Raw genomic sequence first — 26,307 nt, 5'->3', positions numbered from 1 at the left:
GGGGAGGGTCAAGACAAGAATGTTTGCTCTTGCCACTCTTACTTGATGTTATACTGGAAGCTTTAGCCAGGGCAGTTAGTAAAGAAGAGAAATAAAGGCATCTAGATTGGAAAGGAAGATGAATAATTATATTTTATATATCACGGTCTTGTGTTTAAACCATTCTAAAAAGATGAATATACAAAAATCATTTTTACTTACATCTAGCAATAACAATGTGAAGATAAAATTAAGGAAACAATTCCATGTACAATAGCATAAAAAAGAATAAGGTATTTAAGAACAAATGTAGCCCTGTCCAGGTTTGCTCAGTGGTTAGAGCAACAGCCCTCAGACAAAGAGGTTGTGGACTTGATTCCTGGTCAAGGGCATGTACCTGGGTTGCAGGTTCAATCCCTGGCCCCAGGTGGGGTTGTATGGGAGGCAACCAAGGGATGTGTCTCTCATCGATGTTTCACTCTATTCCTCTCTCTGTCTCTCTCCCAAGCCCTTTCTCCCTTCCACTCTTTCTAAAAATCAATGGAAAAATATCCTCGGGTGAGGATTAACAAATAAAAAATAGAAGTGTAAGACTTGTACACTGAAGGCTATAAAATGTTGCAAGAAGGTCCAAAAAAATGGCACAACATCCTGTGTTCATGGATCAGAAGACTTAATATTGTAAACATGGCAGTGCTCTCTAAAATGATCTACAGCTCTCTATCAAAATCCCACCTTCCGCTCTGACCAGTTTGGCTCAGCAGTTAGAGTATCGGCCCAAGGTCCAAAGAGTCTCAGGTTTGATTCTGGTCAAGGGCACGTCCCTTGGTTGCAGTTTGGTCCCTGGCCCTGGTCAGGATCCTGTGGGAGGCAACCAATCGATGCCGGCCCCTCCCCCCCCATCTGAAGTTAAATGGAAAAATATCCTCAGGTGAGGATTTAAAAAAAAACCAAAATCCTACCTTTTTCTTTTGCAGGAATTATCAAGCTGGTTCTAAAATTCATGTGGAAATTCAAGGGAACCACAATAACCTAAATAATCTTTTAAAAGAACAAAGTTGGGGGACTCACATTTCCTTATTTCACTGTAAAAAGAAGTTATAGTAATCAAAGCAGTGTGGTTTAGTACTGGCAAAAAAGATAGGCAAAAAGATCAATGGACTGGAATCGAGAATAGACATAAGGCCTCACACAGTCAATTGTTTTCTACTCTGATGCCAAGACAATTCAGTGGGGGAAAGAAAGGCAGTTGGATCTTATGTAAATATTAACTCTAAATGCATCATAGCCTTTCCCTGGCTGGTTTGGCACAGTGGTTAGAGCATCAGCCCGTGGACCAAAGAGTCCTGGGTTTAATTCCAGCCAAGGGCACATACCTCAGTTGCAGTTCATCTCTGGCCCTGGTTGGGGTCATACGGGTGGCAACCAATTGATGTTTCTCTCTCTCTCCCTCTCTCTCTCTCCCTCCCTCTCTCTCTCTCTCTCTCTCACTCTCTCGATCCTTCTCCCTCCCGCCCACTCTGAAGATAAATATAAAAATATCTTCGGGTGAGGATTAAAAAATAAAATAAAACAAATGCATCATAGACTTAAATTTAACAGCCCAAACTGTAACAACTTAGAAGAATATATAGGAATAAATCTTTAAAACCTCAGATTAGGCAATCATTTCTTATATCTGACACCAAAAATATGTGACTAAAATAAAAAAATAGAACTTCACCCAACTTTGTGTGTCAAAGGACACCATCAGGCAAATGAAAAGTGATCCACAGAATTGGAGAAAATATTTGCAAACCATATTTTATGGTAAAAGAGTCATATCCAGAACATATGATAAACAAGGTAACAATAAAAAGAGAAATGATCTGCCTGGCCAGTGTGGTACACTGGTTGAGCATCAACCCATGCACCAAGAGGTCGCTGGTTTGATTCCAGGTCAGGGCACATGCCCAGGTTGTGGGCCTGATCCCCAATAGGGGTCATGCAGGAGGTGGCCAATTGATGTTTCCATCTCTCTCTCTTTCTTCCTTCCTCTCGCTCTAAAATCAATAAAGAAAAAAAAGACAATCCAATTTTTATTGTTTATTTATTTATTTTTTTTATCCTCACCCAAGGACATTTTTCCATTCTTTTGTTCAGATAGAGTGGGAGGGAGAGAGAAGAAGAGAGAGAGAGAGAAACATTGACGTGAAAGGGACACATCGAGTGGATGCCACCCGCACGACCAACCAGGGCTGTGGACAAACTGCAGCCAAGGTATGCGCCCTTCATGGGAACCAAACCCAGGTCTCTCTGGACCACAGGCCGACTCTCTAACCACTGAGCAAAACCGGCCAGGGCTGTTGTTTGTTTGTTTGTTTATTTATTTATTTTGGTGCTTGTCCCTAGTGGGAACCGAACCTGGCACTCTCTGGTCTACATGCCGATGCTTCAACCACTGAGCCAAACTGGCCAGGGCAAGACAATCCAATTTTTACAATGGTCAAAGGATTTTAAAAAAATTAAAAGTTGTTTTTTGGATCAGTTTTAGGTTTATAGAAAAATTGAGTGGAAAGTACAGAGTTCCCATGCATACTCCCCCTCAACCCCAGTTTCACCTATTAACATCTTGCCATTAGTGTGTTAACATTTCTTACAATGGGTGAAACTAGTACATTATTATTAACTAAAATCAATAGTTTACATTAGGGTTCATTCTTTGTGTTGTATATTCTATGTGGGGTTTTTTTGTTGTTGTTGTTTTTTTATCTTCACCCGAGGACTTTTTTTTTCCCAGAGAGAGTGAGGGTGGGGGAGCAAGAGAACATCAACATCGATGTGAAAGGGACACATCGAGTGGCTGCCTCCCGCACAACCCCAACCAGGGCCGGGGGATGAATCACAACCGAGATATGTGCTGTTGACTGGAGTTCAACCTGTGATTCATTGGTCCGTGGGCCGATGCTCTAACCGCTGAGCCAAAGCAGTCAGGGCTATTCTGTGTGTTTTGACAAACATAAATGACATGAATCTACCATCACAGTATCATATAGAATAGTTTCACTGCCCTAAAAATTTCCGGTACTGCCCTGGCTGGATAATTGGTCAGAGCATTGTCCTGATATGCCAAGGTTGCAGGTTTGATCCTCAGTCAGGGCACATACAAGAAGCAACCAATGAATGCATAAATAAGTGGAACAACAAATTGATGTTTCTCAAACTCTCTTAAATCAAATGAAAAAAATTTTAAATGTTTAAAAGTTTTTCCTGTACTTTGCCTGTTCCTCTCTTCCTCTCTACCTTCAAGTCCTTAGCAACCACTTTTTACTACCTACACAGTTTTGCCTATTTCAGAATGTCATATATTTGGAATAAATTAGTATGTAGCCTTTTTAGATGGGCTTCTTTCACTTAACAATATACAGGGGTGGGCAAAAGTAGGTTTACAGTTATAATACAAATAACTACAGTAATTAATAAATAATACAAGAATAAACTGGTTTATGTACTCACAACTGTAAACCTACTTTTGCCTATCTCTGTACATTTACAGTTTCTCCATGTCTCTCCATGACTTAATGCTTCCTTCCTTCATTCAGTCCCTTAGACCTTTCCTCTCGCTCCCTCCCTCCCTTTGTGAATCTCTCTCTCTCTTAACATTATCAGACTTATATTGCACTCTATTTCATTTTTCTTCTCTTCAAAATTCATGGTTGTGGGGGTTAAATCTTTGTGTTCTACATTCTGTTGTCTGAAATTCTCAGGAGTCAAGTCCTGCTTCTTCTTGTCTTTGCTCGTATTTTCTGGAGATGCTTGTTTATTTGTGCCTTTTATAGTTTGGGATTTGGAGTTCAGTTTTTGGTGGGGTAGGTGGGTGTAGGGAGTGCTTTATGTCTGAGAACTCTTAATAAGCCTTAGTTAGTGTATGTTTCTATAAATCGTTTTTATTTTGCTTATGCCAGGTGATTCAGAGATGTTACCAGCCAGATCTTCTTATTTTATTTCATTTTTCTCAGTTTGGGGTTTTTAGACAAAAGAGTAGTGTTATGTCAAACTCTTAAGTTTGAACAGGACAGGTTATAAATTCTAAAATAATTGTTTTATCTCACCAGAATTCAGGTTGAGATTGACAAACAAGTTTTCCTATTATATCCCTGGTTCTGTTAATTATTTTTTCTTTTCTTTCTTTTTTAAGTCCACCCTTTCTCTCAGTTTTTAGCTCTTCAGGGGTTTCAGCTTGTTATAGAAGGTCTCAGTACCAACTTCCTGTTCGCAGGTCTAAGCTCTATCATCTGTCTACAGCTTGTAAAACCCAGACTTTTAATAACATTAGCAATGATCCATCAGGTAGAGAAGTTGTTCAGTCAAACTTAAATACTTTTTCTGTCAGTGATTTTCTTTACCTTCTCAAGTGTTCGGCTCTGCAATTATAAAAGACATTTGTGTTTTACCTAAGATTTGCCACAGGATTATTTTCAGGCATTACCCTTGTCAAGTCCAACTCTATGTTTTTATTTTTTATTCAGCACCGAAGCAGGAAGGTATGTAACCAATATATATAAAATTATTAGGGTAAGGTGGTATGTTTTCATCTTTGCCACCTGAGTTTCCAGCATTAACCTCTTTATGTCTTTATCCTAAATGATTTGTTACTGCTAAATACAAATGTCATTGATGGTGCTTATGCATGATTTCTATTTTTGTATCATTTAGTTTATTGGATTATTGTTATGAAATAGATTTTGATAAGGAAAGATCTGAAGGAACTGGTTAGGATTTGAAAGAGGCTTAAAGTGAGAATGTGTGGCATGGATGATCCTGAATAGTCTTTCAGATGCTTCTAAGTTTTGGGGTGGTTCTGCTCATGACCCATTCATTTCAATTCAGTAAATGTTTCTTTACTACCCTTAGAAATAAAGCAGTCAACATATTTCTTGTCTTCAAAGAGCACACAGTTGGAGAAAACCGAAGGTGTACAATTTCTTCTCTATTTAAGTCATAATGTATTGTGTATTCTGCTATTAAAACTTCTCAATGTAACATATTGGCTAAGACTATGGACTTTGGAGCCAGACTGTCTGTGGTAGATTCTGGGACTCTTACTACCTATATAACCTTTGGCAAGTTACTTAACCTTTCTGTGCCTTACATTTTGTAATCTGTAAATGGGAATAATAGTAGTGTACCTTTATTGTTGAGTTGTGAAAATGTAATAATTTAGTTTCTATAAACTTGTAGAACAGAGCGTGGCATATAGAAATGCTATAAGAGTTAGAAGTAAAAAAAAAAAAAAGGAGAAGTGTTTTTTTTTGTTATTATTATTACTTTTCCATCTTTATTTTTTCACATCCTTTTTTTACTTTCTCTTTATCTTGAGGGCTGGTAAAAAGCTCTCACTTAAATCAAACAGAACATTAGGGTAAAAGAAGGAGTATAGAACCAGCACAGTCCCACCCTTCTTTAAAATAGGTACATATTTGCAGTAGTCATATATTGAATTGTTGCTATATAGTTACTGTGTATAAACAAAATACTGGAATAAAACATACCGCATTGTTAAAAGATCTAAGGATAATTTTTATTTTCTGTATTTTTCAGGTTTTCTATTATATACATTTTTATAATCAGGAGAAATATAATAAATAGAAGTTAAACTAAAAATCATACTGATTTCAAGTCATCCCTTTCAGATATATATCCAAAAGAAATAATAGCATAATCCTTTGTTTCCCTACAAAACCCAAAGGATAAATTCCATGTTCTTCAGTCTGTCACTACCATTAGTCTATATGGTACCTTTAGAGAAATCAGCAAAAAGTACTGTGCTCCACTATGCCTTCCTTCACATGGTTGCCTTTCAAAAGTCTCCCTTCTTCTGAGAGGAAAAGCCCTATGCCAACACTTAGGGCTTAGCAAGCAGATTGAATTTCAGTCCCCACTAACCTTCTTAGTTGGTTACCTTTGTGTAGTGTGTAACAGCATAACTCTATGACATGGCCTTATCCAGGGTATCTTCCAGTTTGCAGTTTAGCTGTCTCTAACCTTACTTAATTCAACCTCTCATTCACTAAGTGTCAATTAAGTGGTAAATATACTTTATAACAGGTAACCTTTTCCTTCCTTATATACCACGATTACTCTCACACTTAATAATTTGCTCAGTCTGCCTAGCTGGTTTGGCTCAGCAGTTGAACATTGACCCATGTTCCCCCTTCCTCCCACTCTATCTAAAGATAAATGGAAAAAATATCCTCAGGTGAGGGTCAGGGGGAAAAAACCTTGAAATAAAGCAGTCAAATTAATGGATAATAAAAATGTGTGAAATACGCTTAGGTGTTAAGGACCTCTTACTCAGAAACATCAATATCAGGCATATTTTTATATTCGAACAGCAACATTAAGCATGAGTTAATGGAATGTTAATACTTAAGTTTAATAGAATATATATAATATTTGGGGAAAGTTGAGGTTAAGTTTGAGAAGTTGGTAGAAATAGGCTTCACTCACTCCTTTTCCATGGCTTATTTATTCTTTAATTCTCATCTTAGTTGTGACTTCATACAGGAAGCTCTTTTTGATCCCCCAAATGGGGGTTAGAATTTTCTTTCCAAAAGTATTTGAAAAATATTCTGTATATCCCCATTGTAGCATTTAACATACATTGTAATTCTTTTTTTTAAATTTTTTTTATCCTCACCCGAGGATATTTTTCCATTTTTTGTACAGATAGAGTGGGAGGGGGAGAGAGGAAGAAGAGAGAGAGAGAAACATCAACGTGAAGGGACACATTGAGTGGCTGCCACCCGCACAACCAACCAGGGCCGGGGACAAACTGCAACCGAAGTACGTGCCCTTAGCGGGAACCGAACCCGGGTCTCTGGACCGCAGGCCGATGCTCTAACCGCTGAGCCAAACTGGCCAGGGCCATACATTGTAATTCTTAGTAATTGCTTGCTTCTTCATTTATTGTACCTGATTAGACTGTGAGGTCCATGAGGGCAAAAAATCAGGTTACCTTGTATGCCCAGTACTTTTATTTTTATTTTTTTCTTTCTTATTTATTTATTTATTTATTTATTTATTTTAATTGATTTTAGAGAGAGACGGTGGGAGAGATAGAAACATCAATGACAGAGAACATCAACTGGCTGCCTCCTACATGTCCCCCACTGGGGATTTGGCCCACAACCTGGGCATGGGTCGATGCTCAACCACGGAGCCACACCGGCTGGGCACCCAGTACTTTTAATAGCAGGCATACATTTTATTTAAAAATTTTTTATTTTCCTTTATTGATTTTATTTATTTATTTTTCAAATTTATCTTTATTGTTGAATGTATTACAGATGTTCCTCATTTTTCCCCTATTGACTCCCTCCTCCCCACTCTCGCCCTCCTCCTGCCTTTCCCCACACTGTTGTCTGTGTCCATTGGTTATGCATATATACATATAAGTTCTTTGGTTTATCTCTTCCCATCTCCTACTTCCCCTTCCTTTTGATGTTTGTCAGTCTAACAACCAATTTGTACTTCTTTTTTTTTTATTTATTTTTTATTTTTTTATCCTCACCCGAGGACATTTTTCCAATTTTTGTACAGATAGAGTGGGAGGGAGAGAGAGAGAGAGAAACATCGACGTGAAAGGGACACATCGAGTGGCTGCCACCTGCACGACCAACCAGGGCCGGGGACAAACTGCAACCGAAGTACGTGCCCTTAGCGGGAACCGAACCCGGGTCTCTTCGGACCGCAGGCCGACACTCTAACCGCTGAGCCAAACCGGCCAGGGCAATTTGTACTTCTTAATCCCTACACCTTTTTCACCCATTCTCCCAATCCCCTTCCCATCTGGCAACCAACAAAATGTTCTCCGTATCTATGAGAATACTTCTGTTCTGCCTGTTCATTTTGTTTGTAGATTCAATTGTCGATAGATACGTATTCATTGCCATTTTGTTTGTTCATATTTTTTAATCTTTTTTTTTTTTCAGGAAGACCCTTCAACATTTCATATAATAATGTTTTGGTGGTGATGAACTCCTTTAGCTTTTTCTTGTCTGGAAAACTCTTTATATGGCCATCGATTCTAAATGACAGGTTTGCAGGATAGAGTAATCTTGGTTGTAGGTTCTTGCTTTTCATCACTCTGAATATTTCTTGCCACTCCCTTCTGGCCTGCAAAGTTTCTTTTGAGAAATCAGCTGGCAGTCTTATGGGAACCCCCTTGTGGGTATCTAACTGCTTTTCTCTTGCTGCTTTTAAGATTCTCTCTTTGTCTTGTCTTGAACCTTTTGCATTTTGATGACGATGTGTCTTCGTGTGGGCCTCTTGGAGTCCGTCTTGTTTAGGACTCTCTGTGCTTCCTGGACTTGTATGTCTGTTTTCCTTCACCACGTTAGGGAAGTTTTCTGCCATCGTTGTTTCAGATAGGTTTTCGATTTCTAGGTCTCTCTCTTCTCCTTCAGGCACCCCCAAGAATCGAATGTTGGTACACTTGAAGTTGTCCCAGAGGCTCCTTACACTATCTTCATTTTTTTGGATTCTTTTTTCTTTTTGCTGTTCTGATTGGGTGTTTTTTGCTTCCTAATATTCCAAAGCGATGGTTTGCTTCTTGGCTTTATCTACTCTACTATTGAATCTGTGTAAATTATTCTTTATTTCAGTTAGTGCCTCCTTCATATCTGACTATGCATCCTTCATTCCCGACTGGTCATTTTTTATGGTCTTGAGGCCCTCACTAAGTTCATTGAGCATCCTTATAAGCAGTGTTTTGAACTCTGCATCTGTTAGGTTGCTTATCTCCATTTAGCCTAGTTCTTTTCCTGGAGTTTTTTTTCTGTTGTTTCATTTAGGACATGTTTCTTTGTCTCCTCATTTTGGCTACCTCCCTGTGTTTGTTTCTATGTATTACTTAACAAGAGGTATGGGGCTAGCTGAGACCAGATGCTGCTTGTTTGAAAGAATTTAGGAAAACCTGAAGCAGGATCCAAGACAGGCCAATCCTATGGTAAGGCAACTGGCAACAGCTTGAGTGGGCCTGAATGTTGGGTGGAGCAGGGCCTCAGGGAATCACCAGAGCTGGGCAAACAGAGCCAGGTTGCTGGAGTCCCAGATATGGCGGCTGTCTGCGCCCCAGGGAAGGCCCAGAACAAAGGCCTCTGATAGCACCTCTGTCCAGAAGAAAACTGCCTGCTGCCTCATCAGCCCTCGCTCCAATGCCAAACAACTTAGTTCTTCCCCATATGTCTTTGGTGCCTTTCAAGCTGCCTCCCCCACGCTGGAGCCTGGAGGGTGCAGGTGGGAGTCCGAGTCCGGGCGCAGGCCCTTTAAGAAGAGCTGCCTGGGGCTCCAGCCGACTCAGCTTCCCTCAGCCTCAGTTCCCACTAGTTTTTCCAGCCAGAAGTTATGGGGACTTCTCTTCCTGGCATTAGAACCCTGATCTGGGCGCCTGATGTGGGACGGGGACCTCTCAGTCCTCAGGGAGGACCTTCCTGGCTGAGGTGTCCCTCCTGATTTTTATCCACCACATGTGGATGAGGGACCAGCCCATCGCATCTCCGCCCCTCCTACTAGTTTGGATGTTGCTGCTTCTTTAATTCCATAGGTGTAGGACTTCATTCAGCTTGATTTCAGGCAGTTTTGAATGATGGTTGTTCTGTAGTTTAGTTGTAACTTTGATGTGGTTGTGAGAGGACGCGATACCGTGTTTGCCCACGCCGCCATCTTGACCAGAAGTCCCCTTTGTTGATTTTAGAAAGAGAGGAAGGGAGAGGGAGAGACATTAATGAGAAAGAACATTGATTGGTCGCCTCCTGCATGCCCCCCACTGGGGATCAGGCCCACAACCTAGGCATGTGTCCTGACCCGGAATCAAACTGGTGTCCTCTTGTTGCATGGATCGATGCTCAACCACTGAACCACACCAGCTGGAGCTGTTTCCTCTTATGCTATTTTGTGCACAGAGGATTTTGATATTATTTATAAGACTGTGCTCTTGTCCTCAAGGAGAGCATAAACTAGTTGGAGAGCCAAAGTAAAGTCACATTAAAAAGTAAAATGAAAGGTAAAGACCAGTATGAGTCACTAGGTCAAAAGTTGACTCAAATTATCTCTGGATGGTTTGGGTCAATGGTTAAAGTGTTGGCCCAAGGACCAAAGGGTCTCGGGTTCAATTCTGGTCAAGGGCAAGTGCCTGGGGTTCAGGTGTGATCCCTAGCCCCAGTCAGGGTTGTGTGGGAGGCAACCAATTGATGTGTCTCTCTCACATCGATGTATTTTTCTCGGTCTTAACACCCCTATCCCCCTTGTGTCTCTTAAAAAAAAAAAATCAATGGAAAAATATCCTCAGGTGAGGATCAACAACAACAAAAAGTTGAAAAAATTGCCCAATTAAAAATGTTGACAAGATTCTGTGAATTCAGAACAGGACAAGAGATCACTGGATGCTAGAGTAATCTGTGAAGAAAGACTTTATAATGAAAAAAGTTAGGTTTTTTAAAAAATATTTTTAAATGATTTTTAAAGAGAGGAAGGGAGAGGGAGAGAGCGGAGAAACATTGATGTGAGAGTGAGAAACATCAATAGTCTGCCTCCTGCACGCCCCTCCTGGGGAACATCCCACAACCTGGGCATGTGCCCTGACCAATGATGCCCAACCAGCCGAGCCACACTGACCAGAGCTGAAAATAGTTTTAATTGGATATTGAAAGGTGAGAACAATTGGATAGGCAGGCAGAGGAGTAAGAATTATTGAGGTCTATTCACACTGTTGGTGTTCATCTGTAGAATATTTGTAATAAATGGAAATAATAAAACTATATACGCCTTATAAGCTACTAATCCAGATTTTTTATATATTTCCTATTTCCCCATTGTTTCAGTTAATGGATTTTTATGTAAAATGCATATTTCTAATTCACTTTTGTATGTATTTTTTTTAACACTTTGGTTCTATAAGATGAAATCCCCTCCTTTTGTGTGTGTGTTAATCCTCACCTAAGGATATTTTTCCATTGATTTTTAGATAGAATTGAAGGGAGGGAAGAAGAGAGAGAGAAAACATAGATGTGAGAGAAACACATCACTGGTTGCCCCCCACATGACCCTGACCAGGAACCCAGGTATGTGTCCTTAACCGGGAATTGAACCTGAGACTCTGGTCCTCAGGCTGATTCTCTAACTGCTGTGCCAAACTGGCCAGGGCAGATGAATACCCCTTTAAATGTATCCTTTTAAAATGTAAGGGCTTCCCTTTAGGAATACAATAAGATTAGTTTAATATTTTGTTTAAAGTTCTGATATTTTGCCACAATTAACTTGAGACAAAAAACTGTCTTCATTGGCTCATTTTTAATTTGTGAATTTGAAATTATATTGCCTGCCTTGCCAGTCTTACAGATTTATCATCTTGATAAAATGAGATAATACAATGAAAGTTATCTGAAAGGGATAAAAAACAGTTCTAGAAATGCAATTGTGTGTTATTTCTATTCTATTTGTATGTCTGGATTAGAGAGTTTCTTGTGCTATTTCTCAGCTTGGAGATGTTATATTGCTGCCAAAATCGAATTTTAGAATACTTGCTTTTTGACAGGAGCTTTAACGTGATAGGGATAGTAGGTGTTGTTAGCTCTGAAACAGCTGTTTTCACTTGCTTTGGAATTCTCATTTTGGTCCTTCAGTCAGTGCGATTTTAAGTGACTGTGTAGTGGGCATTTCCTCTCTGGATGACCCTTCTGCTTAATTCAGCTGTGGATGAGGATGTGGTTGTTTAGGGCATCAGTAAAGTTTCATCTTCAAAATGTATGATGAGGTCTTTTTTCCCCCCTTGAAAACTGAATTTAACTTTAATTATGTTTTAGGCTTTACAACTTAACTTTGCCTTCCAGTACTTGTTAGATATACCTTTGCATCAGAAGTGATCTTGTATCTGAGTGATCTTTTGAAATGCTTTCTAGTACTTTTAAGGTTCACTTTCTTTCCCCCCTTCTAAAAAATTATTTATTTTATGAAAACAATTTTTTTTGATCCTCACCCAAGGATAAGTTTTCCATTTATTTTCAGATAGAGTGGGGGGGTGGGGAGACATCGATTAGCTGCCTCCCACACAAACCTTGACCAGTGCCAGGGACCAAACCGCAACCAAGGTACGTGCCCTTGACCAGAATCAAACCCGAGACTCTTTGGTCCGAGGTCTGATGCTCTAACCGCTGAACCAAACCAGCCAGGGCTTATGAAAACAATTTTAACAGTAGTTTTAAAGTGTTCCCTATTTGCCATTACCCTTTTAAAATATCTTTTAAAAGTCTTAACTGTAACTTTGATAGGCACACATCTTTTTTAATTGAGGTATAATTGACATATAACATTATGTTAGTTTTAGGTGTACAGCATAATGATTCTCAATATTTGTATATATTGTAAAATGATCACCACAATAAGACTAGTTAACATCTGTCACCATACATAATTACAAAAATTTTTTTCTTGTGATAAGAACTTTTAAGATCTACTCTCTCGGCAACTTTTAAACATGTAGTATAGTATTATTAATTATAGTCACCATGTTGCACTTAATAATTCTTACAAGAACTCTATGAGAGAGGTTTTGTTATTTCCATTTTATAGATCAGGAAATTGAGGAACAATGTTTCTGAGAAGTTATATAATTTACCCAGGATGACATAGCTAGCAGCTATAGAGCTAGGAAGAAAACATATACAATCTAGTTCTAGAATAATTGCTTTTAACCACTACAGTGTACTACTTATTATGTCATCCCTTGTCTTTGAAAAGATTAGAAAACACAGTTTGTAAACGAGGTTTTTATCTTGATAAAACTTGATTCATTTACTCCATTCATCAGCACCTGTTTACTGAGTGTCTTCTGTGTTCCAGATAAGTGCTGAGTTTTGAACAAGGTGTACATAGTCCCTGACCTCATGGATTTTACATTTCATCAGAGGAGACAGATGCTAATACATTGTTCAACTAATGATTGAATTACATTTGTGATAAATACTACAAAGGAGGAATTTGAAAGTAGAGTTTTTGATGGGGATTCTAACATGATATTAAGGATTCTATGAGAAAATGGTATTTGAGCTGAGCTTTGAAAGAAGCCTTTTGGTGCCTACCTGAGGGTATGTCTAAAATTAGAGGTGGGAAGAAGGGAGTCAATGAGGAAATAAAGAGGGACATCTGTAATACTTTCAAAAATAAAATTAAAGAAAAACTATATGTAAATTTAAAAATATGTAAAATAAATTTAGAGGCTTAGAACCATCAATTAGAACTGCATAGCACTCTGTAATAGATTAACTAAACTCTGTATACCTCATTTGCCCTTATACACACCTCATTTGTCCTGAAATAATTAGTTTTATATATTTGGTACCTGTTATATTTGACATATATAATGTTGAAACAGTCATGAGAAAGATTATTACATTCTGTTTCAGACAGTCAAGTGATGCCTGGCTGGTATGGCTCAGAGGTTGAGCATTAACCTATGAACCAGGAGGTCCCTGGTTCAATTCCTGGTCGGGACATATGCCCACATTGCAGGCTCAGTCCCCAGTAGGGAGTGTGCAGGAGGCAGCCAGTCAATGTTTCCCTCATCATTGAGGTTTCTATCTCTCTCTCCCTTTCCCTTCCTCTCTCTGAAATCAATAAAAATGTATTAAAAAAAAGACAGGGAAATGATAAAGTAGAGAGAAAGAGTATTTAGAGGTATTCTGTTTTACCAGTGTACAAAAAAAGCTCTAGAAAATTATGATATGCTCAAAGGTTATTTTTTTTATGATTCCCGTAAACAGTGTAAATGAAGTAAATATATTTCTAAAAGTGTGTGAGTTGTTTGAAAAATTAACCCACAAGATTTTCCCTTCATTTATATGAGAAAATAATATGTTAATATAGCATTTGTATTTAAAATAGTTTTTCAGTTGTCTTCCTTTAGCACTACTGACAGCAAGGGTAAGTCTTTTATTTTTCTGAGTGACTTGAATAAAATTAGAAAGGGAAGAAAGAAAAAATGGGAAAATATGATGGTACTCAAGCTGAAAATAACCTGAAGTTAAACTACATAATTTGACTCATTTATATAGTAGGTGATGTTCATGAGTAATTTTTTAAAACTGTACTAAGATGTTTTTATTGTGTTGGGACTGCAGTGGAACATCTTATAGTATCTTTTCTTTGTTTACTATTTTCTTATATTAAGTATTTAATTCCATAAGTCTTAGCCATTAGGTCACAGAAGGAAATTTTATGTCTCTAATTTTTGTCTCATCAATTATCAAAGTTAGAAAAGAAGCTTTATATTATATAACAAAATGTACAGAAAAGTCATCATTTTCTTTTTGACATAGTCATCTCATTTTTGGTAGATTGCAAAGGTCGACTGCAAAGAAATACTAGACATCATATGTAATCTGGAATCCGAGGGTCAGGATAACACAGCATTTGTTCTTTGTACAACTTACCTTACCCAGCAGCTTCAAACTGCAAGTGTATATTGTTCTTGGTAAGTATATTTATTTTGTATTCCCTTTATTTGTTAGTGCATAGTATAACATTTAGGGTTTATGTAAAACATTGCTTTGTTTCCAATTTAAAGTCTAGGCAAATTAAATGATGACTTTTGAATAAAATTTTGTTTATAAGCTAACCTGTTTAATTAATGATATAATTGATTTAATCTTTTCTGGAAGAATCTAAAAATAGAGGGGAAAAAGGTTGAACTAATCTTCACCATCCCATAGAGGGAGGGTTGTTTGTTAACTCCAATGTGTGCGTTTTTCTTTGAAGATTAAATTATCGGAATATGAAACAAATTGGCTTTAGGTTGTTTTCCTTTACATTTATTATATCTTCTGGTAGTCACTTCCCCCTCTTATTTGGAAACCCACTAGTTATCTAGGTTTCTAGGTCAGACTTGCACTAGAGAAGGTAATCCATTTGACTAGTAATTTCTTTTGCAACTTTAGTAGTAAATACAGAATTACATTATTTTGCTTTTAATTCTATTTATATCTTGTTTGCCTACTGAGTACTTAGTTGTTAAAAAGTAAACAGTAGGCGTAACCCATGGTTCATTCATTCTAACTGTATTGAATCTGTTTAGGCCAGAAGACAAACCTGATATATAAGAAACCTCTAAAATGCAAGAGTCTATCAATAAGAAATCAGATTAGTGGTATGGATAATGGTATAGGAGATTAGACAAAGATGCTCATTTTATATAGAAATGTATTATTCATGTACTGTAAATTTTCTCTCAATCCTCATAATAATTATTGCATAGATGAGGCAGGCAGTGGAGGATCAGAGGAATCAGAGAAGTCTTGTGATTGCCCAAGGTCTCAAGGCTAACATTGTAGAGCTGAGATTCAAAGCCCAGAATTTTTTTGTTTTTATTAATCCTCACCTGAGGATATTTTTCCATTAATTTTTAGAGAGTGGAAGGAAGGGAGGGAGAGAGAAAGAGGAAAAAAATATATTGATATAAGAGAGACACATCGATCAGTTACCTCCTGCATGATCTCGACTAAGGCCAGGATTGAACCTGCAACCCAGGTATGTGCCCTTAACCAGGAATCGAACCTGAGACCCTTTGGTTCTTGGGCCGATGCTCTAACCACTGAGCAAAACCAGCCAGGGCAAGCCCAGGATTTTAGACTCCTTATCCAGATGTCTTCTTGGCACAGCCAGAATTCAAATGTCAGTCTTGACTACCAAGTTCAGTATGCCAGAGTTATATCTCCTATGAGAAAGGTGATAGTGAGATAGGGACTTAAAATATATTTTGTGATAATCATTGTGGGTGATATAAATTTAAAAAATGGTTAAGTAGCAGTGAGGTTTTTGATTCTAAATTAAGAGGGTTTATTTTTTTCATGCATTAGAGTTTAGTTTAGCATTTAGTGAAACAGATGTATTCATTTAAAGAACAAACTTCTATTTTTCTTGTTATGGTTCACTCTTTGCCTCTAGTGAAAAAATATCTGCTAGTTATAGTTAGGTTTTTAGTACAAAGAATACATTAAATCAATGTATGGGATGCATTGTAAACTGTTTTTAAAACTACAGTCACACAGTTCTTTTAATAACCCTGATGTAGCTTCTCTTCTACAATGACCCATTACACACACACACACACACACACACACACACACACCCTTCACTTTAACTACCATTAGCCCTTCTATGGATGTTAGTGACCCATTACACACACACACACACACACACACACACACACACACCCCTTCACTTTAACTACCATTAGCCCTTCTATGGATGTTAGTGGCTCTAGGATTAGTGCTGTTCCCCTGTAGCAGGAAAGGATTAACAGGGATTTCCCTCTTGTTGGCCTCCTGAGGAGCTATAATGAGTAAAGGAAAGAAAATCTTAAATGACTTCACACTTTGTTAAAAGTAAGCTCCTTCCAAGCAATTCAAACAGAAATAGAATCTCAAAATTTCAGAATTTGGAAACTATTTTTTACTTTTCTGTTGTTTTCAAAGACTTTTTTTAAAAGTGATATTCTTTGTTTTTTTTAGAGAAAGAGGAAGGGAGAAAAAGATAGAAACATCAATCAGCTGCCTCCTGAACTTCCCCTACTGGGGATCAAGCCTGAAACCCGGGCATGTGCCCCAACTGGCAATCGAATCAGGACTTCTCAGGTTATGGGATGACACACAATCCACGGAGCCACACCTGCCAGGCTAAAGTGATATTCTTGATAAGAGATATTTATAAAGACATGACAATAAAATTAGATATGATGCCCGGCTGGTGTGGCTCAGTGATTAAGAATTGACCCATGCACCAAGAGTTTGCTGGTTCAATTCCTGGTCAGGACACATGCCCAGGTTGTGGGCCCAATCCCCAGTTGGGGACATACAGGAGGCGGCCAGTCGATGTTCTCTCATCAATGTTTGTATTTCTCTCCCTCAACCTTCCTTTCTCTCTAAAATCAATAAAGAAAAAAAAAAACATTAAAAAAAAATTGGTCCTGGCCGGTTTGGCTCAGCAGTTAAAACATCGGCCCGTGGACCAAAGAGTTGTGGGTTCAATTCCAGCCAAGGGAATGTACCATGGTTGTGGTTCATCCCCAGCCCTGGTTGGGGTCGTTCAGGTGATGTTTCTTTCTCTCTCTCTCCCTCCCGCCTCCTTCCCCTTCTTCTTCCCCCTTCCCCCTCCCACTCTGTCTGAAAATAAATGTAAAAATATCCTCAGGTGAGGATAAAAAAAAAGAGGATATGATAATAAAAGCAGTCACTTAATTTTAAACATATACGTACTAGGATTTATTTATTAAAAATTTATTGTTTTTTAAACATGATTGATTTTATTTTTATTTATTTTATTGATTTGAGAGAGGGTCATCACTTTGTTGATTCATTGGTTGATTCCTTTTTTTATTTTGTTTTGTTTTATTTTCTTTTATTTTTTATCCTCACCCGAGAACATTTTTGCATTCATCTTCAGATAGAGCTGGAGGGGGAGAGAGAGAGACATTCATGTGAGAGAGACACATCGAGTGACTGCCATCCACACGACCCCAACCAGGCCGGGGACAAATTGCAACTGAGGTGTGTGCCCTTAGTGGGAACCAAACCCAGGACTCTCTGGTCTGCGGGCCAACACTCTAACCGCTGAGCCAAACCGGCCAGGGCTGATTCTTTTTTTTTAAATGAGTTTACTTTTTAAAAATATGTTCTTACTGCCCTGGCCGGTTTGGCTTAGCGGTTAGAATGTCGGCCCGGGGACCAGAGAGTCCTGGGTTTGGTTCTTGCTAAATGCACGCACCTCGGTTGCAGTTTGTCCCCGGCCCGAATGGGGTCATATGGGTGGCGACCACTCGATGTGTCTGTCTCACATTGAGATGTTTCTCTTTCTTACTCCCTTTCTCCCTCCCGCTCTACCTGAAGATAAATGTAGAGGTGTCCTCAGGTGAGGATTAAAAAAATATATGTTCTTACTGATTTCAGAGAGAGGAAGGGAGAGGGAGAGAGAGAGAAACATTAACATCGATCAGCTGCCCCCTACTGGAGTTTGAGTCTGAAACCCAGGCATGTGTCCTGCCTGACTGGGAATCAAACCAGTGACCTCCTGGTGTATGGGAAGACGCTCAACCAACTGAGCCACATTGTCCAGGCTCCTTGGTTTATTCTTGAATGTGCCCTGACACTGGGGATTGAACCCACAACCTTGGCTTATTGGGACAACTCTCTAACCAGCTGAACTGGAAATATTCTTTAATGTGGTTACCATGGAAGATAATATTTGAAATGTACACCATGTAACTATCACCCAAAATACTTTTTTATCCTTATACAAATTTCCTTCAGAGGCATTTACAAACCACATTAAAATATCTTTTTATTTTATAGCAGTGATCATAGTATTGATCGCAAAAGACATACAGCTTAGTTTTTTTTTTTAATTACCCCCCACCCCAATTTTTGGCTATCTGCAAAAATCAAAGAAGTATTAGAGGAATGAGTTTTGAATAGATGTCTAGCAGTGGTAACATAATTAGAGTAGCCATGCAAGTGAAAAAGATAAACATTTGGAATGGGACAGTGTGCATACAGATGTGTAATTCATTAAAAAATAAAGTCATATAGTTGAACCACACTAAGATTTCAGCAAGTATTTGATAAGGTTGACCTTTGCTTTCTGTAATGTCTCTGAGCTTAAACCTTGTATGTTGTATATTTGTGTTTCTTCAGATGTAATTTTCTGTCTGTTCTCTCCTAACTAGACTGTGATATACCAGGGTCATCATGTATGTTCTCTGATTCACAGTTGAAAACTCTGCACCTGGCAAAGACCAGATATCTATATGTGTTTTATTTAACTGAATTTTGTGGGTGGGGAAAAAAAAAAGAGGTAATGAGAATCTACTGTATTTTTAGGAGCGCCTTTACAGAATGGTCATTTCTTATTTTTACAAAATTGTGGGAGTAAAGAGAGAGAGAGAGAGAGAGAGAGAGAGAGAGTGTGTGTGTGTGTGTGTGTGTGTGTGTTTTACCTCATTTCTAAAATGCCTGAATTCTAGATCTCACTGTAACATGTTAACTGGACTTCGTGGGCCTCCTGCTATTCAAAAACACAGTGTAGTTTCAAGTTCTTGCTTGGTAGCTACATCTCTGCCAAAATCTCCTATTCACAGAAATACATTTCCTTTCTAATTTTATGAATTTGTAATTTGTTGACTTGAGGTAGACAATGAACTAATTTCAGAGTGCAATAAGTTATCTGAACATTGGAAGCATCTATACAATGGAAACACTTTTTATATATTTAATTACTCCATTTTTAAAAATCACATCACTACTAATTGAAGAAGTATATGTTTTAATGCACAGACGACGTGGCAGGCTATAAGTTATAGTTCATTGGTGTTTCATTGTTCTAGTGTGCAGATTTGGGTGATTAAAGTCACATTGGCATTCTCACAAGTAATGTATTGGTTGTCATGGTTTCAGGCATGTTTACATGTTTGGGTGGGTAATAATAGTTTTAAATCATTGAATTGCAATGTGAAAATATGTATATGAATGTAAAATACATTATAACACACCCCTTTTTTTTTTATCCTCAGCTGAGGACATTTTTTTCCAGGTTTTGTTCAGATAGAGTGGGAGGGGGAGAGAGAGAGAAACATCGATGTGAAAGGGACACATCGAGTGGTTGCCACCCGCATGACACAACCAGGGCCGGGGACAAACTACAACTGAGGTACGTTCCCTTAGTGGGAACCGAACCTGGGTCTCTCTGGACCGCAGGCCGACACTCTAACCGCTGAACCAAACCGGCCAGGGCAACACACCCTTTTTTGATCATGGTTATTTGGAGTTAAAATAACTAGAGCTTGAAATATTTAATTTGAAATAAACCAAGCCCTAGACATTCTGATTTTTAAAAAATTATTGGAGACCTTCATTTTTAATCTGCCTTATATCACATTATCAGTTTTGCCTACTTTAAACTTTTAGCTAGTCAGTCAGAATTTTATTTTATTTATTTTTTATTGTTTTTCTTTATTAATTTCAGAGAGGACGGGAGAGGGAGAGAGAGATAGAAGCATCAATGAGAGAACATTGATTGGCCATCTCCTGCGTGACCCCCACTGGGTTTTTGGCCCACGACCTGGGTATGTGCCCTGACTGGCAATTAAACTGGCAGCCTCTTGGTGCATGAGTCGATGCTCAAGCACTGAGCCACACCAGCGGGACTAATCAGTGAATTTTAGATAGCAGATATTTTTTACCATTTTATCTTCATAATCATATTTTACTGGCTTTGATAATCTTATTCTTTTTAAGTAGTACAGATTTCACATATATTCTGCTAGGTACTCCTTTTTTTCTCTGAGCATATGTAATTCTTTCATTTCCTTTGTTGTTCAGAATTTTACACTATTCTTAAAAGTTTGGTGGTTTTTTTTTTAATCCTCACCTGAGGACATTTTTTGTTCAGATAGAGTGGGAGGGAGAGAGAGGAAGAGAGAGAGAGAGAGAGAGAGAGAAATATCGATGCGAAAGAGACACATCGGGTGGCTGCCACCCACACGACCAACCAGGGCCAGGGACAAACTGCAACTGAGGCACGCGCCCCTAGCGGGAACCAAACCCGAGTCTCTGGACCACAGGCCAATGCTCTAACCGCTGAGCCAAGCTGGCCAGGGCAAAAAAAAATTTTTTTTTTTCTCTTTATTGACTTTAGAGAGAGAGGAAGGGAAAGGGAGAGAGAGACTGAAACATCGATGAGAGAGAACATCAAATGGCTGCTTCCTGCATGTCCCCCACTGGGGATTTGGCCCACAACCTGGGCATGTGCCCTGACTGGGAATCGAACCAGCGACCTCCTGGTACATGGGTCCGACGCTCAACCACTGAGCCACACTGGCTAGGCTTTAAAAGTTTTTATTTTAAAAATGCTTACATCTGAATGAGGCAGTCTTATGAGTTTAAAAATGAATGGTCAACATTGGTCGCCAAATTTTAGGTATTTAAAAGTGTTTTTGTTTTGTTTTTTAATCCTTACCCGAGGACATTTTTCCATTGATTTTCAGATAGAGTGGGTGGGGGGGGGAGAAACATCAATGTGAGAGAGACACATTGACTAGTTACTTACTTCATAACTCCGACCAGGGCCGGGGATCTAACGGCAACTGAGGTACATGCCCTTGACTGGAATCTCACCCACAACTCTTTGGTCCACAGGTAGATGCGCTAACCTCTGAGCCAAACCAGCTAGGTCATATTTAAAAGTGTTTTAAGTTAATTTTATTTGTTATAGCTCAAATTTGCCATCATTAAATACTATAAGCTTTAATTATCTTTTCAGACATATATTCATTTCAATCTTTGAAGCAAGTGTTGTATCTGTGTAAGAATTTCACCATATGAGAATCTCAGTTAATTTTTTTAAAGGTATAAAAAAGTGTAAGTTTTGTTAAATATGGTTTTTTTAAATTTATCTGTTAAAAAAAGAAGTGTATTCTTGTAAGCAGCAATCTGGCAGATGATCAAAACTGTCTGACACACTTTGAGCTTGCTATAGCAACAAAGTCTAGCCTATTCCAGTGCTCTCTCCTGTATGACATAAGCCATTACATAGACTTAGACAGTGTAAAACAATAACAATACATAAAAATAAGAGGTATGTTCATTTCTTTTTTCTTTTTTTTTTTTTTTACCCTCACCCGAGGACATTTTTTCATTTTTTCACTGCAGGGGGAGTGAAGCATCTATGTGAGAGAAACACATCGACTGGTTGCCACCCACACAACCCCAACCAGGGCTGGGGATAAACTGCAACTGAGGCACGTGCCCTCAGCAGGAACCGAACCTGGGACTCGCTGGTCTGCAGGCCGAAGCTCCAACCGCTGAGCCAAACCAGGGCTATATTCATTTCTTAAGCTTCAGATTTGTAACCAGCTTCTTGGAATAGTCTATGTTAATAGCAATAATAGGATATTTAGAATATGTTTATTTTTAAATGAAAATAATTTAATGAATGTGTAGTATCCATTGGAATTGTACAGAAAAGAGCCACTTTTTTCAAATTGATATTTTTAGAGAGAGAGAGAGAAACATTGATGTGAGAGAGATACATCAATTGGCTGCCTCCTGCATGCCCCCTACAAGGGATTGAGCCTGCAACCCAGGCACGGGCCCTATCAGGAGCCAAACCAGTACCTCTCAGTCCATGGGACAACGCTCAATCTGGTGTTGTCACACTGTGTTGTCACTCTGAGGCACACCAGCTGTGCGAAAAGAGCCACTTTTTTGTTGTTGTTAATCCTCACCAAAGATATTTTTCCATTGACGTTTTATTTTATATTTTTAGAGTGGGAAGGAAGAAGAAGGGGGGGGGGCGGAGAAAGAGAAACATCCACGTGAGAGAGACACATTGATTGGTTGCTTCCCACACAAGCCTGACGGGGTCAGGGATTGAACCTGTAACCCAGGTACATGCTCTTGACCAGGAATCAAACCTGAGACCTTTTGGTCCGCAGGCCAATGCTCTAACAGTTAAGCAAAACCGGCCAGGGTGAGAACCACTTTTTTTTTTTATCCTCACCCGAGGACATTTTCCATTTTTTTTGTTCAGATAGAGTGGGAGGGACAGAGAGAGAGAGAGAGAGAAACATCGATGTGAAAAGGACACATCAAGTGGCCGCCACCCACACAGCCCAAACAGGGTCGGGGACAAACTGGAACTGAGGTACATGCCCTTAGTGGGAACCGAACCCAGGTCTCTCTAGACCGCAGGCTGACGCTCCAACCGCTGAGCCAAACTGGCCAGGGCAAGAGAACCACTTTTTTAGTGACAACATACTCTTCAGTTTCGCTAAGTAGCTTTCCTTGCATTCACATTTTATATTCACATTTAACATTTCTATCCTGAGCATTTTTGAATTTCTAGTGGTTTTTCTTGAGAGTTTTCTCTTAACCCATTCAAGGTTTTATTTAGCTTACTCTTTTCAAGCTTTTCTTTGTTTTACATAATGAGTTACTTGTGGGATTCTTGTATTTTAGCCTTTTCCAGTAGTACCAGTTTACTAATTTTATTGGTAATAATTAAACATTTCAAAATACAGGCAGAAGTAGCATCATGACAGGAAAAGGTCCATGAGATTAATATGGAGAAGTTTACCATTAGAATAGTTACTGGTGGTATACATTTTTTTGACAGTATAGTAATGTGTGATGATCCCTGTGTACTAGGATAGTCAGTGCAATTACCAATGTAGGAACAAGGTAGGAACAGTTTGGGAGGAAGCAATAAGGGACATAGAGTTTTTTTCCTTTTAGTTTTTGTTTACTGTCCATTTATTTTCACAAACCAAAAAAAATGGGGTGGGGAGGTGGATAGCATATAACCAGTTTCTATAAGTATTTTACATTAATCTTTCGTTTTATAGGGAATTGACTCTCTTTTGGAGTAAACTGCAAAGAAGAATTGACCCTTCTATAGACACTTTCTTGGAGCGCTGTCGTCAGTTTGGTGTCATAGCTAAAACACAGCAGCATTTATTTTGCCTCATTAGAGTTGTACAGACTGAAGTGAGTAATTTATGCTTTTTATGCTGATTGTCCTGGAGGGAAGAAATGAGGGGGCAGATAACTCTCAGGCAGTTTATTTTAGATAAGGGAAAATGATAATAATGGGGTTTAACAGTTAGGGAATTGGACATATCTAGCTGTTTCTGCAGATTGACTTCCTAGAGTTCACAGTTTTTCTTAACAGAAAATAGTAATTTGAAGTGACAGACCACTGGGGGAAAGGAAGGTTATGTTTCTTTGCTGTCACTTCAATCACCACCCTATATCTATCTACTTTTTCTAGAACAGTGTTCTATATTTTATACAGGCATGTTTGTTTGCAAATTAACAAACATGTATATATTATAAATGAAGAAAATATAATTGCATATTCCAGCTTCTTAAAGATGCAGTGATACATTTTTTTGGGTTTTGGAGTAATAGAACAGTTCTAGAATCAACTAAACAAATTGTAAACTGTGCAAATAGGAAATAAGTTAGATATTTTTAGGAAGTAAATATTTCCTAAAATGAAATGAATTGCCATATGTAAAACTTTTGGTTTTTTTGTTTAGCCTTATGTGGCGAGGGTGGGCAAAAGTAGGTTTACAGTTGTGCGTACACTAAACACAGTTTGTTCTTGTATTATTATTTTCCATACAAACAATGTAAATCTAGATTTTGGGTGAGTCTTATTCCTTTGCTCTATTTTTGTTTTTTGTTTTGCATATCTTCTCATGATTAAGTTCACCATATACCCATATCTATAATGGCTCATGGGTATGTTTTATGGATTATTTCTTTGACAACATCCAAGGATTGTTTTTATTTTTAATTTATTATTTTTTTCCAAGGATTGTTATTATACTAAAGTCAAGGTGCACTTGTATCTTTGATATATTCCCTGTCACCTTTTTTTTTAAATCCTCACCCAAGGACACTTTTCTGTTTGTCTTCAGATAGAGTGGGAGGGAGTGAGGGAGGGAGAGGGAGAAAGAGAGAGAGAAAGAGAGAAAAACATCAATGTGAGAGAGACACGTTGACTGGTTGCCTCCCAAACAACCCCAACCAGGACCAGGGACGGAACCACAACCAAGGCATGTGCCCTTGACCAGAATCGAACCTGAGACTCTTTGGTCCAGGGACCAGTGCTCCAACCACTGAGCCAAACCAGCCAGGGCATTCCCTATCACCTTTAATGTAACATTCCTTATTCTGTACTTTATTTGAAATATGTTGATCTAGTTTTCACCATTGAAGCTAGGAAAGGGTGAAAACTATTATCAGATAAGTTAGTTGATAATTATTTCTAATCATTGTGAATGAAGTTGTGTCTCCTGTCACAGAAAGAACATGTTCAAGTAATTACAGAACATGCCTTGTTTTTAAAAATTAGTGTTACAAGTGGCCTTTAAAATTTTTTGTTTTTTAATCTCTAGGGAAAGTATTAGGTTTTTATTGCTGTATAAAAATGCCACAGCCCTGGCCAGTTTGGCTCAGCGGTTAGAGCATTGGCCTGCGGTCCAGAGAGATCCGGGTTCAGTTCCTGCTAAGGGCATGTACCTCGGTTGCAGTTTGTCCCTGGCCCTGGTTGGTTGTGCGGGTGGCAGCCACTCGATGTGTCCCTTTCATGTCAATGTGTCTCTCTCTCTCTTCCTCTCTCCCCACTCTATCTGAACAAAAAATGGAAAAATGTCCTAGGGTGAGGATAAATAAATAAATAAATAAGTAAGTAAGTAAGTAAATAATTGCCACAAAGTTAGCACTTAAAACAGCACCCATTTATTAGCTTACAGTTTTGTAGTACAGAAGTTCAGCATCATGTGGCAAGGTTCTGTGCTTAGAGTATCACAAGGCTGAAATCAAAGTGTTGGCCTAGCTGAGTTTTTATCTGGATGCTCTGTAAAAAATCTGCTTTAAGTTCATTCTTATTGTTGACAATATTTAGGTCCTAATTTTCTTCATGGATGTCAGCCACAATATGTTTTCAGCTCCCAGAAGCCTCCTTCATTCCATGCTTTTATTTTCAAGCCAGCAAAGACACTAAGAATCCTCTTCCTTCAAATCTGACCTCTTCCATCTGACTTCCAGACTTAGACTTAGAGATCAGGTGATTAGGTCAAGCCTACTTAGGTATTCCACCTATCTTAAGATCAACCGAATTGGGGTCTTAATTACATCTGCAAAGTCCCTTTTGCCATATGACATAATATAATCACTTATACTCAAGGGAATGAGATTATATAAAGGGGTTGGTCACTGAGGGCTATCTTAGAATTCTACTTACCACAGGGAACCACAGAACATGGAAAACCTGCTAGAAGACTAGGAATAAAGTGGGTTTCTAACACAGGCCAAGGAATTTGATGTACATCTGTATAACCAGAACCCATTTATCTTTAATCCCAGTCTAGGGTACTTTCCACTATGATCCTATTTATGATTTGGTCTAAAGGATAGAAAAGCTATGGATTGGTAGGTGGAAGGGGAGTGAGTATAGAATTTCTTTCTAATGAAAAGACTTGGCTCTAGCTTTTTAAAAGAGAGAGGCTATCTAACCTAAATCAATTTTTACCTAGTTCTGCTGTGAATGGTCGAAATCCCATAATAGTAATGGTCTAAACAAGATAGAAGTTTCTTGCTCTCTCAGATAAGTAGATAAGCTAGGTAGACAGGCCAGGGTTACTTTATTGGCTCCACATATCCGAGACCCAGATTCCTTTTATCTTCATTAACATACAGCTTCCATCTCATGTTCTAAAAATTATTCCAAAGTGTA

The 26,307-nt window shown here is 38.6% G+C and overlaps 1 protein-coding gene and 1 non-coding gene across 4 annotated transcripts in view; both read left to right on the top strand.

Annotated features, from left to right (window-relative positions):
• The window catches only part of RLF (RLF zinc finger), a 90,168-nt gene that overhangs the window by 53,556 nt on the left and 10,305 nt on the right, over positions 1 to 26,307 (top strand). For all 3 annotated transcript variants that reach the window (XM_036255547.1, XM_036255550.1, XM_036255548.1), the window contains 2 exons: positions 14,352 to 14,488; positions 23,408 to 23,549. In XM_036255547.1, the coding sequence (XP_036111440.1) occupies positions 14,352 to 14,488; positions 23,408 to 23,549 (279 nt within the window). The remainder of the gene's footprint in view (positions 1 to 14,351; positions 14,489 to 23,407; positions 23,550 to 26,307) is intronic.
• Positions 21,485 to 21,608, top strand: LOC118627400. Its single transcript, XR_004959145.1, has one exon. It is a non-coding gene; the product is annotated as a small nucleolar RNA SNORA28 (small nucleolar RNA).

Source organism: Molossus molossus, unplaced genomic scaffold (genome assembly GCF_014108415.1).
Source record: "Molossus molossus isolate mMolMol1 unplaced genomic scaffold, mMolMol1.p scaffold_m16_p_12, whole genome shotgun sequence".
NCBI lineage: Eukaryota > Metazoa > Chordata > Mammalia > Chiroptera > Molossidae > Molossus > Molossus molossus.
This window is presented reverse-complemented; position numbering and strand designations above follow the sequence as displayed.